This window comes from Oenanthe melanoleuca, chromosome 4A, assembly GCF_029582105.1.
Source record: "Oenanthe melanoleuca isolate GR-GAL-2019-014 chromosome 4A, OMel1.0, whole genome shotgun sequence".
Classification (NCBI taxonomy): domain Eukaryota; kingdom Metazoa; phylum Chordata; class Aves; order Passeriformes; family Muscicapidae; genus Oenanthe; species Oenanthe melanoleuca.
The window spans coordinates 2,326,303-2,343,528 of record NC_079338.1 but is presented as its reverse complement, the minus strand read 5'-3'; the positions used below and the strand labels follow the sequence as shown (position 1 = coordinate 2,343,528).

General features: G+C 38.2%; 1 protein-coding gene across 1 annotated transcript in view; it reads left to right on the top strand.

The window, feature by feature from the left end:
• Positions 1-17,226, top strand: part of ATRX (ATRX chromatin remodeler) — a 65,782-nt gene that overhangs the window by 23,415 nt on the left and 25,141 nt on the right. Inside the window, exons 9-17 of the mRNA XM_056491017.1 lie at positions 857-3,804; positions 6,273-6,351; positions 12,284-12,414; positions 12,932-13,144; positions 14,644-14,737; positions 15,234-15,342; positions 15,937-16,116; positions 16,480-16,621; positions 17,024-17,133. Of these exons, the coding sequence (XP_056346992.1) occupies positions 857-3,804; positions 6,273-6,351; positions 12,284-12,414; positions 12,932-13,144; positions 14,644-14,737; positions 15,234-15,342; positions 15,937-16,116; positions 16,480-16,621; positions 17,024-17,133 (4,006 nt within the window). The remainder of the gene's footprint in view (positions 1-856; positions 3,805-6,272; positions 6,352-12,283; positions 12,415-12,931; positions 13,145-14,643; positions 14,738-15,233; positions 15,343-15,936; positions 16,117-16,479; positions 16,622-17,023; positions 17,134-17,226) is intronic.

Sequence of the window (17,226 nt, the reverse complement as noted above, 5' to 3'; positions counted from 1 at the left end):
ACTGCAGTGTTTTGGGAGATGGGAGAGTGTACAAAAAGTGAAGTAACACCCACAGCTCTACTGGTTTGGGGGTCTTTTTTCTTGCAGTTGTTACATTGACAAATAAAGACAAGTACATAAGAGCTGAATTAACAATTATTTGTCACCAAGAAATACTCAGCGCCAGGGTTTTTTTAACTGTTTGATTGCTGTTTTAGTAATGAACAGAAAAACATTTTATAAAGAAATCTAATAACAAACACTTGTAAAATATAACATTTTTAACTAAATAACATGCCACCTTCCTAACACCTTAAAGATGGGGAAAGAATCTGACATTCTAAACTCTGAGCCAGAGAAAATCAGTTCTCCAGATGCATTTCCCCCTTTTGAAATACCAAGGCACTTCTCTGTCCTCTGTCAAATATCTAAATGCGTAATTGGGTTAAAATTGTGCAGTCTGTGGTTTCTATGAACTTATTGTCCACCAGTTTTCAGTCTTCATGTACTGCAGTAGTAATGGATGAGTTAAGGCTAGGAAGACTTAAGCTTGTTAATCTTGCTATAAAATAAATCACAAATTTTCAGAAGAAAGAGGTAAAATGAGATTTAATTAATTTTTTTCTCTTCTTTAAAGAAATCAGTATTGAAATTGTGTTTGAAAATTACTGACCATTTCAGCTTTGTGAGCTGTTAATCTAATACATGAATTTTCTGACTTTGGAATTCTCCATTGAGCTTTTCAGCAACACTCTCAGTAACTATTTCAAGTAATGGGTATCTGTTCATCACCTGAATTTTTAAATATGTCAGCTTAATAATGTGTCACCTTGTTGATGTGGAGACAAAACTCTTACCTTTCTCAATCTCATTGCAGGTGGTGTGCTGAAGGTGGAAATTTGATTTGCTGTGACTTTTGCCATAATGCCTTCTGTAAAAAGTGCATTTTGCGCAACCTGGGCCGAAAGGAGCTCTCGACTATCCTTGATGAAAATAACCAGTGGCACTGCTATGTTTGCCATCCAGAGCCTTTGTTGGACTTGGTCACTGCCTGTGACAGTGTCTTTGAAAATTTAGAACAGTTACTTCAACAAAACAAAAAAAAGATGAGAGTTGAAAATGAAAAAAGTAAAATATGTGATCACACAGTCAAGTTTTCTCCAAAGAAAAATAATGCAAATTGTAATGGGGAAGAAAAAAAACTAGATAATTCATATTCAGGTTCACTAACGTATTCTTATAAAGCACTAATGGTGCCAAAAGACTTGCTTAAGAAAACAAAAAAACTGGTTGAAACTACAACAAATCTGAATTCTAGCTTTGTAAGCTTTTTGAAAAACACTGCAGAAAATGTAGAAATAAGCCCAACTGTGCAACTGTGCCAGCTGAAAGCTTTTAAATCTGTGCTGAGTGACATGAAAAAAGCTCATCTGTCACTAGAAGAAAGCCTGAACCTGGAGATTCAAGCATTGAATGTGAAAATCAAAGATAAAAATACCAAAGAGAAAAAAACTGAGGTTAGATCAGAAAAAAATGAGGTGAAAAAAGATGAAGGAAAGGACCAAGTCCCATTAAAAGAGGATGATGCTGCACAGACACAGAAAAAAGTTGTGTTGGAGCAGCCTGACAATGAGCCCATGGATCAAAGTGTTCCCTCAGTGGAACAGACAGATAACAAGGCAGCTCCTGAGGAAGAGAAAAAGTCAGGCAGAAATGAAGAACCGCAGTATGAGCCCAACAGTACAGAGGCTTTAGACATGGATATTGTGTCCATCCCCTCGTCTGTTCCTGAAGATATTTTTGAGACTCTGGAATCTGCTATGGAGATTCAGATGCCATCAGATGAGCAGGACAGTGGAAACACAGCAGCAGATCATGAGACTCCAAACTCAAATACAAAATTAAACACTCCTGTGAAAGACACCAAAGGTGGTACCAAGTTAAAATCGTCGGCTAAGGGAACAAAAGAACTGATTGTAAAATTGACTCCAGTTTCCCTTTCAGAGCCCACAGTTAAAGCTGACGATCAAGACAGCAGCCTAGAAAAGGACAGTAAAGACAATGATGCATCTCAGGACGCTGATGCATCTCACGATGCTGATGCATCTCAAGACGATGCATCTCAAGCTGGGGCAGCAGACTGTGATTCTGGGAAACAAAACCACAGTGCTGACAGCGAGCCCTCCCCGGAGAACGACGCCGCGCCCGCGGACGACCCGGATCTCCGGCGGTCGCCGCGCGTCAAGACCACCCCGCTGAGGCGCCCCACGGACATGAGCCCCCTGACATCCAACTCCGAGGAGGAGAGCAACGACACAAACAACGACAAACAGAAGAAGAAATCATCCAAGCAATCTGGGAAGAAAAACGAGAAAAGAAATTCTTCTGACAGCACTCCTGATGGTCCCGATCCTGACAAACTTTCCAAATCCAAAAAGCCATATGACTTAGATCACAGCTCAGACTCTGATGAGTTGCCAGCTGTCCTTAAAGAAGCAGGGATGATGAGTCGCAGCTCCTCAGACAGTGAGAGCAACAGTGAAGCGCCAGCAAAGAATCAGAAAACTTCGGATTTGCAAAAGAGTCAACCAGTGAAGGATGAAAATGGGAAACGAAAAAGGAAAAGTTCCAGTTCCGGTTCAGATTTAGATGCTAAAAGAGGCAAATCGGGTAAAAATGCTGCTGCTGCTAAAAAGAAACGACAAAACTACTCTGATTCTTCAAACTATGATTCTGAGTTGGAAAAAGAGATAAAAATGTTGAGTAAAATTGATGATGCAAAGAAATCGAAGAAAAAATTCTCGCGAAAAGATGATAGTTATGATTCCTCTGAAGAAGAGCAGAGGAAAAAAGTAAGCAGTAAGAGAAAGGCAAATCTGAAGAAAAAGAGAGGTAAATCTTCTGAAGATGATGATGCTGAGAAGTCTTCTCCAGAGAAGGAAATGAATAACTCTTCTAAAGATAAAAAAACGGGTAAGAGGTCAGCTGCTAAGGACTCAAAAGAAAAATCTGCAAAGGGAAAACGTGATCAATCTTCTGATACTGAGAGGTCTTCACTGGAGAAGGAGGAGAGTCCTGAAGTTAAGAAAAAGAAGGATTTGAAAAAGAAAAAGGCAGAGGATGATTCTTCTTCTGAGAGTACTGAGAAATCAGCAAAGAAAGAGCACAAGTCAGAATCTTCAAAAGACAGGCTCAAGAACAAAAAAGGATCAGAAAGCAAAGCAAAGAAATCAGAAAAATTGAAAAAGAAAGGTTTCAAGAAAGGAGAAGACGATTCATCTTCTGATCTTGATAAGTCATCTGCAGAGAAAGTAAGTAGCAATTCTTCTGAAAATGACAAAATTAAAAAGGAACCTGTGTTTACAGAAAAGAGAAAATTGAGAGAGAGAGTAGCTAAAAGATTACACATTGATTTATCCTCTGATACTGAGAAATCTCCCCAAAAAGAAGAGAGTTCTGATGATGATGCCATGAGGCGTAAAAGACGAACTGACACGAAAGAAAAGAAAAAAATAAGCCACAAAAAGAAAATTTCCAAGAAAGAACAGAATGACTCATACTCTTCTGATGAGGAGTCTTATGAAGACACTAAGAAAAAAGGTAAAAGAGGATCAGCAAAAGAAAGTAAAAAGAGCAGCTTAAAAAAGAAAGTGGCAAAAAAGAAGGTGGTCGTCACTTCCTCTTCCTCATCTGAAGAAAATGAAGATCAGGAAGAAAATGATGATCAGAATTCCACAGGTGATGGAAGCAGCGACGAGCAGAAGATCAGGCCGGTGACCGAAAGCTTGATGCTGTCTGCTGGTGCAGCATTTTGTCAGTCATCAGGTGTGCAAAAGATGTTCATGTACACATATTGAAATACTAACAGAGGAACTTTGTGAGATGTGGGTGACATTTAATAATCTAGAAGCAAAAAACACCCGTCAGTTGGTAATTCTGCATTTAGATGTTTTCAGCCTGTTGGGTTTTCGGATACGGATTTGGAAGTTGTAAAGATCCCTTCCAGCCAAACTATCCTGTGGCTGTAAGATTCTGTGATTTCAGCTTGTGCCTTGAGTTAAAAAATGATGTCACTCTAAATGGAGGTGCTTTGGAAACTCCAGGCAGTATTTACAGCAGGTACTGCCTTGCAGTCCAGCTTTCCAAAGCCTGGCCCTTACCTCACCTGCCCAGGGACACTTTAGCAGAAGCTGGCTGGAAGGAGTAAATAATGTAGTGAACTCAAATTTGTCACCTCCTGTCTGAGCACTGGAGGTGACTCTGGAGACCTGTGGCATTGTAATATATGTTTAAAAATCAAGTAAATTATTTTTATGCCTCACAAGAGACATGTAGGCTTAGAACAGCTACTTAGAAATGTGCCATTGCTTATCATTTTCCTATGTTGTGTCTCTGTGCAGATAATACTGGGACTTGTAGGGCTTTTCCTTGAGTGCTGCCTTATCAGTGTTTTCCCCAGTGATGTCACTGCTGGGGGAAATTGCAGATAATTAATGGTTTGCATAGTAATGAAATGGTTTTTTGCATGTGGTTGCTGCCACAGCCATTAAAACTCTCCTATAGACAGAAGGCACTCAATGACAGTTTTCAGCACCACTAAAAATCAGTGAAAAATGCCTTAAAAATAGAATTGCTCATATACAGTTCATGGAATTGGTATTGAAATGGCCCAAGAGGAGAAAGTTGGTTTTAATATATCAGAAGGTGTCAGAGGCATTGGGAGCTGTTGTTTCATTTACAGGTCACAGTGGAAAGATTGGGTCATTATTGGAGAGATGGATAGCAGGGTATAGACTGAGCAAGATTGGGGATGATTGACAGCAGAGTTAGACTGAGAGAGAGCTGGCTTGGTTTAGGCTGGAGACAAAATGCTAAAAACGGGGTGTCTGAATTTCTGTCTGCAGATCACCTCAGAGCGGTTTGGAGGGGACTGAGCTGGATGTGTCCCCAAAGGACAGTGGTACAGCATTTATCGAGGAAAACTGATACAGATACTAGAAATATTCTTACACTGAGCATGCTCAAAGCTTGGAACTGGTTGCCCTGTTAAACTTTGGAATCTTTCTCCTTGGAAATGCTCAAAACTTGACTGACCAAGGCCCTGAAGTAACTGAGCTGACTTTGGAGTTAGCTTTGCTTTGAGGATGGAGTTGGAGTAGAGGATGTCCAGATGTCTCTTTCAGCTTTAATTATCATTGGATTCTGTGAAATTCTGCTTGTGCTAGAGCATTTTTAGAGGAGAAGAATGTGGCGTTTGTCTGCAGTTTGCTTTTGGTTTAATAGGTGAATTAATAAAATTAAGGAGTCTGTTGTAGGTCTGAATCAGCTGTGTAGATTGAGCATTGAATGAGACACAGGATCTGGTTTAATCAAGAGGATACTTTTATTTATCCTTTATTTAGGGACTTTTTGTGATCACCTTGGAGTGCCCCCTTGCAGCCTAGTTTTTGTCCAGCCTAGTTTTAGTCCCGTCCTCCAGTCCCCACAGATAGAAAATAAACAGAAGTTATGAATAAGGGGATCTCAGCTCATTAGGTTGCGAGGTTTCTTTCCCTTAATTTTACTACCTAGCAGATTTGTCTGACTTGCATGCAAGACAAAAAAGAGAGAAGAGCAAAGGGAGAGGCCTGGGTATGTGCTAGAGACAATCCAAATTCCTCAGCCCAGCCAGGAGAGACAGAGGAGCTCAAGGACAGGATTCACACTGTGCTGTTCCTTCTCTGTCACAATGTCTCACACTGTTGGTCTTCACGTCCTTTGTACATGAGATGGTGCCATGCAGTGGAGCTGAGTTTGGATATCTGCAGTAAGGATAGCATGTGGAATTCTCAAAATACAAATGTTTACACATGCTCATAGCATGAAAGCAAAAATAGGAAAGATTGGTGTTCGGCAGTACTTCCCTCCTGGCAGCAGGGCAGCCCTGAGCTTGGGGAGCAGTTCTGTCCTGTATTTGTTTGTGCCTTCTTTTCAGTTTGCACAAATTCCCTAGTGGAGCTTCTGACAGAGCAAATAACTTCTTAGGAAACTTATTTCTGAATCATGACTAGAGTGTTTAGTCTTGTATGTTTTGGTGTAAAATCCCAAATTCACAGTATGTAATTAGGAATGTTTTGTGTGTTGTAGCGAGCAAAATTGAAAAAAACTAGATTTAATTTTGTCAAGACAGGTAACTGGTAGAAAAGTGTTATTACAAGCTGTTTATAAGTGGGATTGTTGATGGAGATGCAGTTCATGTGCTGTATTATCAGATTTGCGTGTATTAAGTGCTTCCTATTGGGCTTTCTTTCCAGGAGATGAGATAGAGGCTCTGGCAAGGACTATCCCAATGGAGGAAGATGAAGATGATGATGATGACGACCCTGAGAATAGGTATGATACCCTCCGTAAGGACATAAAATTGATTAGAACACACGCTAGGCGTGGGCGCAAACCGGCGCAACGGAGGAGCAAGCAGGCGGCAAAGGGCACGGCCGCCTGCCCCGTACAGACTCGCTCGCGCGCCTCCCGCAAGCGTCAACCCGGGGCCAGAAAACCCAGAGCCAGGAGTGCCAAGCAAATGTCTAGAGGTGCTAGCTAACACGCCTGGCTAGGGGGTGTTCTGAAAGCACTGGGCTTCCTGGTGCACGTGGGAGGTTGGTGATGAGGATTTTGCAGGCAGGTTAAAAGCTGCTGCTGCTTCAATGTGAATTTTAGTTAGTTGTGGGGAGTAGAAGGGGACAGTTTTGCATCTGTACAATATGCAGTGCTGCAATATTTTCTGAATTAATTTGGTTATTACTGTTACTTCATATGCTTTTTAATTGAAACGCCTTTTCTCAATAAAGAGAAAGCACAAGTGTGGGGAAAACCATATTAGATATTTTCAGCTGTTAATTCCTGAGTTTTAATCCACTAGAAAGTACCTGAAGTGACTAATGTGAATTAAGGCCATGATTCTACAAGCACTGTGCATAGGCTCAACTGGTATCAAAGAGACTAATTATATATTTTAAATCTTTGCATAGATATTTTCAGAATTGTGGCTTATATGTATTGCTTCAGTTTGGAATTCAATAAAAAAGAATCTCTGTAAGATACAGTTAGCTAAGATATGTCATATTTTACCACTACCATTGTAGCTATCAAAATTAGCCTGGCTAGAAATGTAAAAGCTTCATTTCCTAAATGCACAACATGAAGTATGGCTCAGCTCTGAGCCAGAGGTTCTTTTTGGAAGTTACTGTAGTCAGACTGAAGAGCTGCTCAACAAATTTTTATACAGTGTTTCAGAAACTGATTTTTTTTTGTTGTTGTTTTGGCCATATAGCATGTGTGGGACCAGTTGCTGGTGGAGTCTTTTTCTGCTTCTGAGCCTTACTAGTTTAGAATATGGAATCCTTGTTTCCCAGAGTTGTATGTTTTGATATGTGGCTGAAGTAAATTTGAAAAACACTGTTTTCTCTCCTTTACGGACCTCAGTTTGGCATCAAAATGCTGCTGCTGAATTAGTTCTTGTGTGTTTTCAGTCATCAAATTTAACCCAGTAATTCAGCTCTTTAAAGAAAGATGCTCTTTAGGGACTTGACAGCACAGGGCCATAAGCAGAACATGTAAACTTGGGTATAACAAAACTTTAAAAAATTCTGCTTTAATTTCAGTCCTGTTTTAATTTCTTTTCTTCCTTAATTTTTTTTTCTGTTTTTGTTGTTGTGAGTTTCTGGTTGGTAACTAAACCAGTGCCCTTTGGTCAGAAGTTCAGTATTTACAGCACAAACATTTCTGACAGAGCTCAATCATGATTTAGTGTAAGAGCTATGTTGGGAAATGAATGAATGAACCTAATTGGTAACAAACAATAATATAAATTTGGGCTTTAAAAATCAGTTTCTGTACTTTGTTTTGAAACTACCTCTTTGTTAAGTTTTTATTTAGGGGAACATCTATTTCTGAGATGGGGAGGTATTTTGTCAATAAACAGTGTTGTCAACCTTCAGACATGTTAACTGGTAATGCAGTCTGACTTTGCCTTCATCATGTGTTGTACTTGGCACCAAAATCAGAGCTATAAACTGTAAAAAGATGGAACAAATTTCAAGAAGTTAAAAACTTGTTCTTCTGTTTACTCAACACAAAGTGTTTAAGTAGTTTTTACCTACTGATTCAGAGAAGTTGCCTATTTTCTTCTAGGCCAAAGAGGGTATCTGGTACCTGCTGGGTGTTTGTAGTGTGGGAACTCTCCTGTTTGCAAGTCTCTACTTTAGATGTTCTGTTATTTGCATACCTGAGGATGTGCATGACATGAATATTAATAGCCTTGAAATCATCTTTTTGCCAAAATGCAATATCCAAGTGGGTCATACTATGCCATACAGTGCTGTATGCTTTCATCTTCTGTTGTGTAACTATTATTGGTCCTTCTGATCTTTTAAATGGTACTGTTTGATATGTTTGCAGTAGTTCTGTTTATTAAGAAGTTAATAGTGTATTTGATGCAGAATGCCTTTAAGTATTTGATGGTTACAATAAATTTTTGTAAAACATTTTTCTTGTCCAAGCATTTAATTTAATCCAACTCTGACAGCTTGAAAATGAGCCTCTTCCAACAAAGGCAGCACAGTATTTAGAGCAAAGTGTTTGGCAGTTTTCACTTTTTTTTTTTTTTTTTTTAGACATGTATGACATTTCATCCAAATATTAATGTCTTGAACTATATTTTAAAGGGTTCTAAATGTACTAGTAGGATCCTGTAGGCCCATTTAAGCCATTAGTGCTCTAGCTGGAATTCTGGTGGCCTTAATAGCCACATCCCACCATCCTCCCCCACCCAAGGGCTTGTATTGAGCAATCTTATTTCTGCATATAAATAGTAGGTATTTATGAACACTGAGTGTGAGTTGATGTAATCTAATTGGTAATAAAACATCACAATCATGAACTAAAATTTAAAATCATGCCTTTTTAAGAGAAAGAATTTTTTTGCAGTGGTAGCATTGTCTCACCAAGATTTTGAGCAATCTCATTGTATTGGCACTGTAAAATTCTTGAACAAGAATGGTGCAAATTGCCATGGGGGCTTAACTCCACATCCTGAGAGCTTGCACCTACTGCTTCAGTTCTGCTGCAATGTCTGAAGGAGCTTTTAAAGTAGTCCTGCAGTGTAACCAAGCAACCCCTGGGTAATTTCCAGTCTGCCTCTTGTGAAAACTCTTTTCTTTTAGCACGACTTAAAAATCCATAGTAATCAATTTATTGCTTAGAAATGTATTCTGCTGGTGTTGTTCTTACAGAGGGGAAAGATCTTTAAATCCCAGTTGATACAAATTTGTGCATATGTGCTGTTATTTTGTTCTAGAGTTGGTTTTATGTGTCCTGGTTGAGGTTGCAGCCCCGTTCTGTGAGGCACTGGATAAATGTGTGTTGGCAGAGTGCTGTTCATACAGATGTCACCATAATTTAGATAAGGTGGAGTGGGGCATGTTCAACATGACATGCTCAAAGTCACAGCAGATCAGTGCAGGAATGAGTAAAATGCAGGGATTTTAAAATATTATTTTATTTTTTACTTCATTTTTGCCTGAAACTATGTGCTGGAGGTCATATGGCTCTCTGTGCCTCTTTATTAAATCCATTGCTGGTGCTCAACTGTTACATCTGAATGGTCAAAAATCTTTTATGTCCTTGACCTGAGAATATATTACAGTGCCTTTTGATTTCCATGGTTTGCTCTGGAGGAATATGAGTGAGGGAATTTTCCAACTATCATAGCTTGTTTTTCTTGCTGCTATTCATGCAAATGCTAAAATGTTAAAGCTGCCATGTGGAGTTTCTTAGCTTAGAAACTTGGTGACTTTAAATGGGTTTTATCATAAAATAGAAATATGATGTGTTATCCTGGTCAACATCTATTGTGGTTCAATTGAAACCCAGCTTCCAGAGTCCACTATTCAATTTATAATAATTCATATAAACTATTTATTATGTCAGTCATTTGTCACATGCTTCTACAAGCCTAATCTCTTTGGGTCTAATGTTGCTTACACTTAATCCTTCCTATCAGATATGTAGTTAATTAAAAATGGGCATCATTAATCCTGAACATCTTAAGAATGTCTCACTTTTTGGCCTAAATTCATGCCAGTAAATGCATTGAAGAAAATTCAGCTTTTCTCACCAACAAACTGTCCCATCTCAGTTTGGTTGCAAGTGGTTAAGTCTTTATCCTAGATAAAAAACAGGACTAATTTTCTAACATAGCAATAACTTCTCAATATTATTATAAATAATTAGCAACTATTCAGTTTACCCCATCTGGTTGTTGGTTGTGCTGGTGATTAATAGGAAAATGAGAGTGTCTTCTCTTTTTGGATGGTAGATTTTGTGCATGGTCTTTTTAGGTGTTAGATACATGTTTTTTGTATCCTGTTTCTCGTAAAAAAAAAAAAAAACTTCATTAAAGAACAAATTAAAATGAAGGTCTTGTTTTGCTAAGAACCAAAGTCAGCCTTTTAAAGGTGACTTGTGTAGAGGTAAGTATTGCCATCCACAAGCTGTGTTAACTTTCCTAATGCACTTGCCAAAAATAAGTCAAAGGCAGGACTTTCAGGATTCAATTTCAATTTTTTTTTCAGGTCTTTAGGTTTTTTTTCTCTTCCAAAACTTTGTGTTTTTATTAAACCAGACAAGTAGTCAGACCACTGCTCTCTGCATTTTTTGGAGTAGGAGACAAGGTTAATAATTTATGTTAAAAGCTGTTAAAGGGAAACTGGCCTGTGACATTCCAAGCAGTTTCATTTTGAAGAAAAAGTTCTGACCATTAAGAGATGGAGGAAATATAGTCTGAATTTCTTATATGAAAAGCTATTTGTTTCTGTTGCTGTTACACATGATGTGCTGGGTTTTAAAAAAATCAACAACCAACCAAACCCTAAATCCCTTTTCCAAATATCCTCTGGGAGGGCCTAATGCAAAATCATTTGGAAGAGGATGTTACTTATCTGTGGACTTTAGTAAGTTTTCTTTGGGTTCATGCTGTGATTTTTTGATAGATGTGGAATTGAAGTTCTCCAAGGGCACTGCTTGGTAAAGTTTTTTAATCAGCTTTTTCTTCTCAGGAGAGAGGGGGTGGGTATGTTTTGGATGCTGATGGATGGTCTGACTCACTGAACAATCTGAAATGTTTATTAAACTATTTTGCTTCCATCTTTTAATAATAACTGAGTATAAATTAGTATGAGAGTGTTTTAAAAAACTACACTATTGCTCAAAAATCAGAAAATACTGTGTGGAGTATAAGGAAAGATAGTTTGGGAAGATTCCCTTTGAAAAATTATTTTGTTTTAGGAACGCATTGCAGGCTGGAAAATGAAATACTGATTGTTAAAAGCTTATTTTATAGTGCTCCATAGAAGCAACAACTCAATGTTTTGTTTATAGGAAGTTTTGCTTGTGAGATCTCTGTTCCTTTGCCATTCCCAAGTGAAGCCTGGGTTGGGGTTCAGTTCATGCCTTTTGAGCTGTTGTTTTGACTGGTGTGAGAGCTTTCCCATCCTGAACCATGTACACACAGCATGCATTAATTCTCCCAAAAGGCAAGACAGATGAGGTTTCACCTAGAAAACATATATGTCTTTAAAATGGATGACCTCAGAATGAAAACTGTAGTATTCCTGATATTTATATGAGGAAGACCTAGTTTATTTTTTTCCCCTGCAAGTGCAAGTACTCTAAGTCCACTGTTTTCCTGTGCTTTTGACATATGTGCCTTGAATAGACTCAGACAAGATTTTTATGTTGCAAGTGCATGTAAAGAATTTTTCCATAGTCACTTGTGCATTAGCTGAAAATTTGTTCTGCAGTGAAACCATGGGAAGCTGAGTGGACAGTTTGTGGAGCAGGAAATAAGTGATGATTTTATCTGAAATTCAGGTCCTGTAGTGTTAGTCAGACTTTTTGTGTATAAACACATAAGAATTTTTGCAAGAGCTGCTGTAAGGCAAGTGCTTGTGGTTAGGTATCCAGATAGACCATGAATAAAATGAAATCTCTAAGTCTGTACATTTTATAACCTGCTGTAAAGCAGGAAACTTCTTTTAAAGAAGCTTTATACAAACCTGCTTTCTAAAAGCAAGTCAACACATTACATTTAATGTGAGATTTTTGCTGATAGATCCTGACTTGCCACAATGACTTTTCATCACGTGTCTTTTTTTTTGTTCAGCTTTCAGCCCTTTTTTTGAAGTTCTGAATGGTGTAGGATTACACTTGTCATTCATAGATTAATTTGAACAATGGAATAAATAGTGTTTTCTGTTTTACTTCAAAGAATTGCCAAGAAAATGCTTTTAGAAGAAATCAAAGCCAATCTTTCCTCTGATGAGGATTCGTCTTTGGATGAGCAGCCGGAGGAAGGAAAAAAGAAACCTGCAAAGCAAACTGAAAACACAGGAGATGATGGTAAGCACCAAAAAAGCATCTGGGAAAAAGTGGTGCTGTGGCACCTGTCATGATTTCAAGGATCACTTGGGAAAATGATGATTGTTAAAAGTTTTCAGCAAAAAATATTGCTGATTTGATATGTAGTTGCCACATAGAGGCCAATATGTGTGGTCATGAGGATTATAATCTCTTTTAGTCTTCTGTATGTTTATTTTTTTGTTACAGTCTGGTTTTTGTAAGCAATTAAGAAGTCCTAGGGGTTTGTGAAGGGTTATTATCTGTAATACACTGTAAAAAACAGTAAGTCCCACAAGTGCACAGGAGAGATTTGGCTAACACACTCACTGGAACAGGCATTCCAAGCATTCAGGCAGTGGCAAATACTAAACATTTGAGGAAACTGGTATGTTGTTGCTTGTAATTCCCTGGAAAAGCACAGTATTTAGCCTCAATTTATTCGGATTTTTATTCTTGCCCAATTTATGTAAGATAAAGTGGCTGGTATGCATGTGGTACTGACTCTTGGGTGTGACAGGAGAGAAGGAAAAGGAAGACAAGAAGTCTGAAAAGGAAGAAGGTGATTCTGAGTCGGATTCAGAGGAAGAAGAAACATCCAAGAAGCCCAGATACAGGCACAGGCTGCTGAGGCACAAGCTCACTGTGAGTGATGGGGAGTCTGGAGAAGAAAAGAAGGTGGTGAAACCAAAAGACAAAAAGGAAGTGGGGAAGCGAAGAAATAGAAGGAAAGGTACATAATCCACATATTTTCTTTTGGCCGTAAAAAGTACTTGCTTCTGTAAAATAAATCCAGAGCTTGTCAGAATGGAGATCTCAACCACTGTGATTTTAAAATCCCTGTATAAATTTCCTTGTGTATGAAATCTAGAATCCCCTTATATTTTTTTGATGAATAGCTTTATTTGAAATGTTGAATACAAGTGCAGCTCTCTCCACTTGCTGTATCCTCTGAATTGGAGTGGAGTCTTAGAATATCCATCCTAAACAGCAGAGGCAAGCCCAGAATGTCTAAATTTGGGGAAATCAGTCTTGTCTTTTATGTAACTGCCCCCATGTCTCCATGCTGGAATTGCAGTGGAGCAGGCTGGAGCTGAGCAGCAGATGGCACTGTGAAATGAGCCTGGGCTGGAGCTTCATTGTTGCAGGCAGGAACAAAGAACCTGTGGGTGTTTCCTGGCCAGGAAAGGTGCACTGGGCTTCTCTGTGCATTGTGTTGCACTAATGCCAGCCAGCTTTTGGGGTCTTCCACTGAATAAAAGATCCAAAGTGATTTGTTTAGCATTTTCCTCCATGAAAACTCATTTTTATCTGTTTGCATATTCACGTTTTCCTCCCTTACAGGATTAAAGCTCTACCTACAGCATTTCATGCAGGAGGAATAACTGTAAATTACCTTTGAATTAATGTGCCAATAAGAGGCAGCTCAGGGCTCTTCAGTGCAAGCCTCTGAAGTTGACTGCCCTCAAACAGAACAATATATTTGATTTCAGTTTGCCCTTTTTAGCCCTTATGTTATTAATGTTACCTTTCCCATGTATATAGATCAACTCATATTTTAAACCTTATAATTAATAAAATAATTAAACTTTCCTCTGTGTTCAAGGTCAAGCTGAAATTAAAGGTGTTAAATGCCATATTGGTGTCTTCATTACCTAAAAATTCCAGTAATAGCTTTTCAAAGTGGTTAGGAGAGTATTACTAATGCTGCTCTTTTAGGTTTATTTTTCATTGCTTTTTGAGGCAGTTTTGAGCTTGCATTACCTAAAGAAATGCCAAACCATAAATGTAGCAATGCAGTTTTATATTTTGTGTGTAAATAAGGGCCCTTTTTCTCAAAGTATGGTTATAAAATGACATGTAAAGCATTTGAGACAAAAGCTTCTGTTTAACTAAAAATCACCTTTTGTTTTTTGAAGTTCCACACTCTTCCCCAAGTTCTCCTCCATCATTTAATGCTCTCTTCCATTTGCTTGTAAAATAAATGTAGATATTCATGCTTAAGGACCTCAAGGCTTGTGGCACAATAAGCCACCCACCATGACTCAGCTAGTGCTTAAATTTTAACCCTTTATTTTCTATACCACTTTTATCCCTCTGGCTTCTTATAAATATGGGTCCCATATTGTCTGAAATTAACCTTGGCAGTGCTTATTGCTCTTAAGTTATGCAGTGAGGAGCTGCTGGCTTTGCAGTGATGAAAAATGAAATTTTTCTGCTTTCTTTTCCAAGTGAGCAGTGATGACTCCAATGACTCCGAGTTCCACGAGTCTGCAGTGAGTGAAGACGTCAGTGAGTCTGAGGATGAGCAAAGGCCAAGGACAAGGTATGAATAAAACTGAACTGTGCTTATCATGTGTTTATTTTGGGTTTTAATAGTGCAGTTTATGCAGGGAGATGTTAAAAGTGAAAACACTTTGGAGCAGTTTTAAAAATCCTTGATGATATTTGTATTTATATCACACCAAATGTGGGAATTTTGAATTTGTACCACAGTAGGGGACACACAACACTATGCTGAGCCAGTACAAAAAAAAAAAAAAATCAACCAAAAAATGGACATTTTCATGCCAATTACATCACTGTAAACTGTGGAATGCAGTATAAAACTAATGCTTTATAGTTCTGAGATTCTATAGGGTTTTCTCATTGCTCTGTGTATCCAGTGGGCCGAGCAGGAAGGAGTTTGGAAGTCAGCCCTATGCATAAAAGGAGTGCATATGTTATTAATTAATAATGTAGTACTTCTTATCTCTTTTTTGCAGTGATGCAGAGGATTGTTATGGGTAATCAGTAATATTGCCTTTTTGCTTCTTTAATAGATCTGCCAAAAAAGCTGAGGCAGAAGAAAACCAGCGCAGCTACAAACAGAAAAAGAAACGAAGGAGGATAAAGGTTCAAGAGGATTCATCCAGTGAAAATGAGAATAAGGTGCTGTATCATGTTTTGTAGTAATAAATAGGGAGTTTCTGACTCTTCTGCTAGTTGCTCAGGGTATCTCAAACAGCTGTGCACAAAAGACAGTAAGAAATCAAAACTTTTCTCCAGTGTCAATTCAGGCTAAAATTTGTAAAATGCCACCATTGTGGAGGTAAAACATTATGTTCAACTAAACCTTTTCCTCTCTAGATCTTGATAAAAATGCATGATATTGAGCTAAATGGAATTTTTAATCTAAATGTAGATTAGACAAATTGTAGGTTAAGACATTGGTAGTGTTTGGGTTTCTTTTCTTGTGTGGTGTAGGTAAGGGCTGATCTGATTTAGCACCAGTATAGGAGGAAAAAAGTGCTTTATTAATTAATAATCATTAGCTACTATCAATAATAACATTACCTTCAGTACTGCCTTTGCACAGCTGGTCTTATCTTTGATATCTCAGAATACTCTTAAAAAAGGCACTTTTTTCTTATTAGCTGAACTTCACCTGTGTAAGAATTTCTGGGAGCTTGTCTAAAAAAGAAGGGTTTGATGGTTTGTGCCATGATTTTCTTGCTAATGTGTACTTAATTTAATTTCTAACAGAGTAACTCTGAGAATGAGGACAATGATGACTCAAAATCTCCTGGAAAAGGCAGGAAGAAAATCAGGAAAATTATTAAAGATGATAAGCTCAGGACAGAAACACAAAATGCTCTTAAAGAAGAAGAAGAAAGAAGAAAACGAATAGCAGAGAGAGAACGGGAGAGAGAGAAATTGAGAGAGGTATGGTCTGGTTTCTGTCTAAAATTCTGTGTACTTGAATTCCTGATGATGTTTAAGATGATAAATTTCAACCTCAGTGTAATTTGATGAGTAATTTTTGAGAACTGCTTACATGCAGCCTTGTAAGCCACAAGTTTTGTCTGCAGTTTCCTGCAGGTTGACCTTGGTAAGTTTTATTTGACTGCTGTGACCTTAGAAAGTTGTTCCAGTTCCCTGCTGCTTCACTTCAGTGCCAAAGTTGTGATGCAGTAAAGAATTGAAAGTTTGTCTTTATTAAATAAATTATGGTAAACCTGAAGTGTCTCAAATGCTGGGTGTTACTCATGTTAGAATATTCCTCTGATGCCCTGTTTCTCTTTGCAGGTGATAGAGATTGAAGATGCTTCACCTCTCAAATGTCCCATTACAACCAAGCTGGTTTTAGATGAAGATGAAGAAACCAAAGAACCATTAGTGCAGGTTCACAGGAGTATAGTGACCAGACTGAAACCACACCAAGTAGATGGTAAGGAAAGAGTTTAAAGAAAAAAAAAGATTTTTTTTTTCTCCCCAGGGGCACAGCACATTAGGCAGACTGAATTAGAATAATCAAAATTCCTTGACTGGCAAAACCAGAATGTGTCTTTTTCTCTCCATATCCCCCAAGATCAGGCAATCTGCATCCTCACAGGAGTATTTTAGTATTTTCCAACCCAGTAGCCACATCTTCAATGAAGCTATGAATATTACCAAGTTCAAGACAAAGATCATCCCACATACAACCCACAGGACAGAAATGAATCAATAATTATCCTGAAAACTGCTTTCCTAACAGTTATCATGATCTCAGTGATCACAGCTGTGTCTTATTGGGTGAACTTTAATGAAATGAATGTTTAATCAGAAAACTTTCAATATTTTTTTCCAGGTGTTCAGTTCATGTGGGATTGCTGTTGTGAATCTGTAAAAAAAACCAAGACATCTCCTGGCTCTGGCTGCATTCTTGCTCACTGTATGGGCCTGGGGAAAACATTACAGGTAAGAAACAAAATTTATTTCTAAGTGCTGTTTAGTTCTCTTGCAGCTCAGAACAAGAAAATAAATACAGCTGGAATCCATTTCTAAAACTGT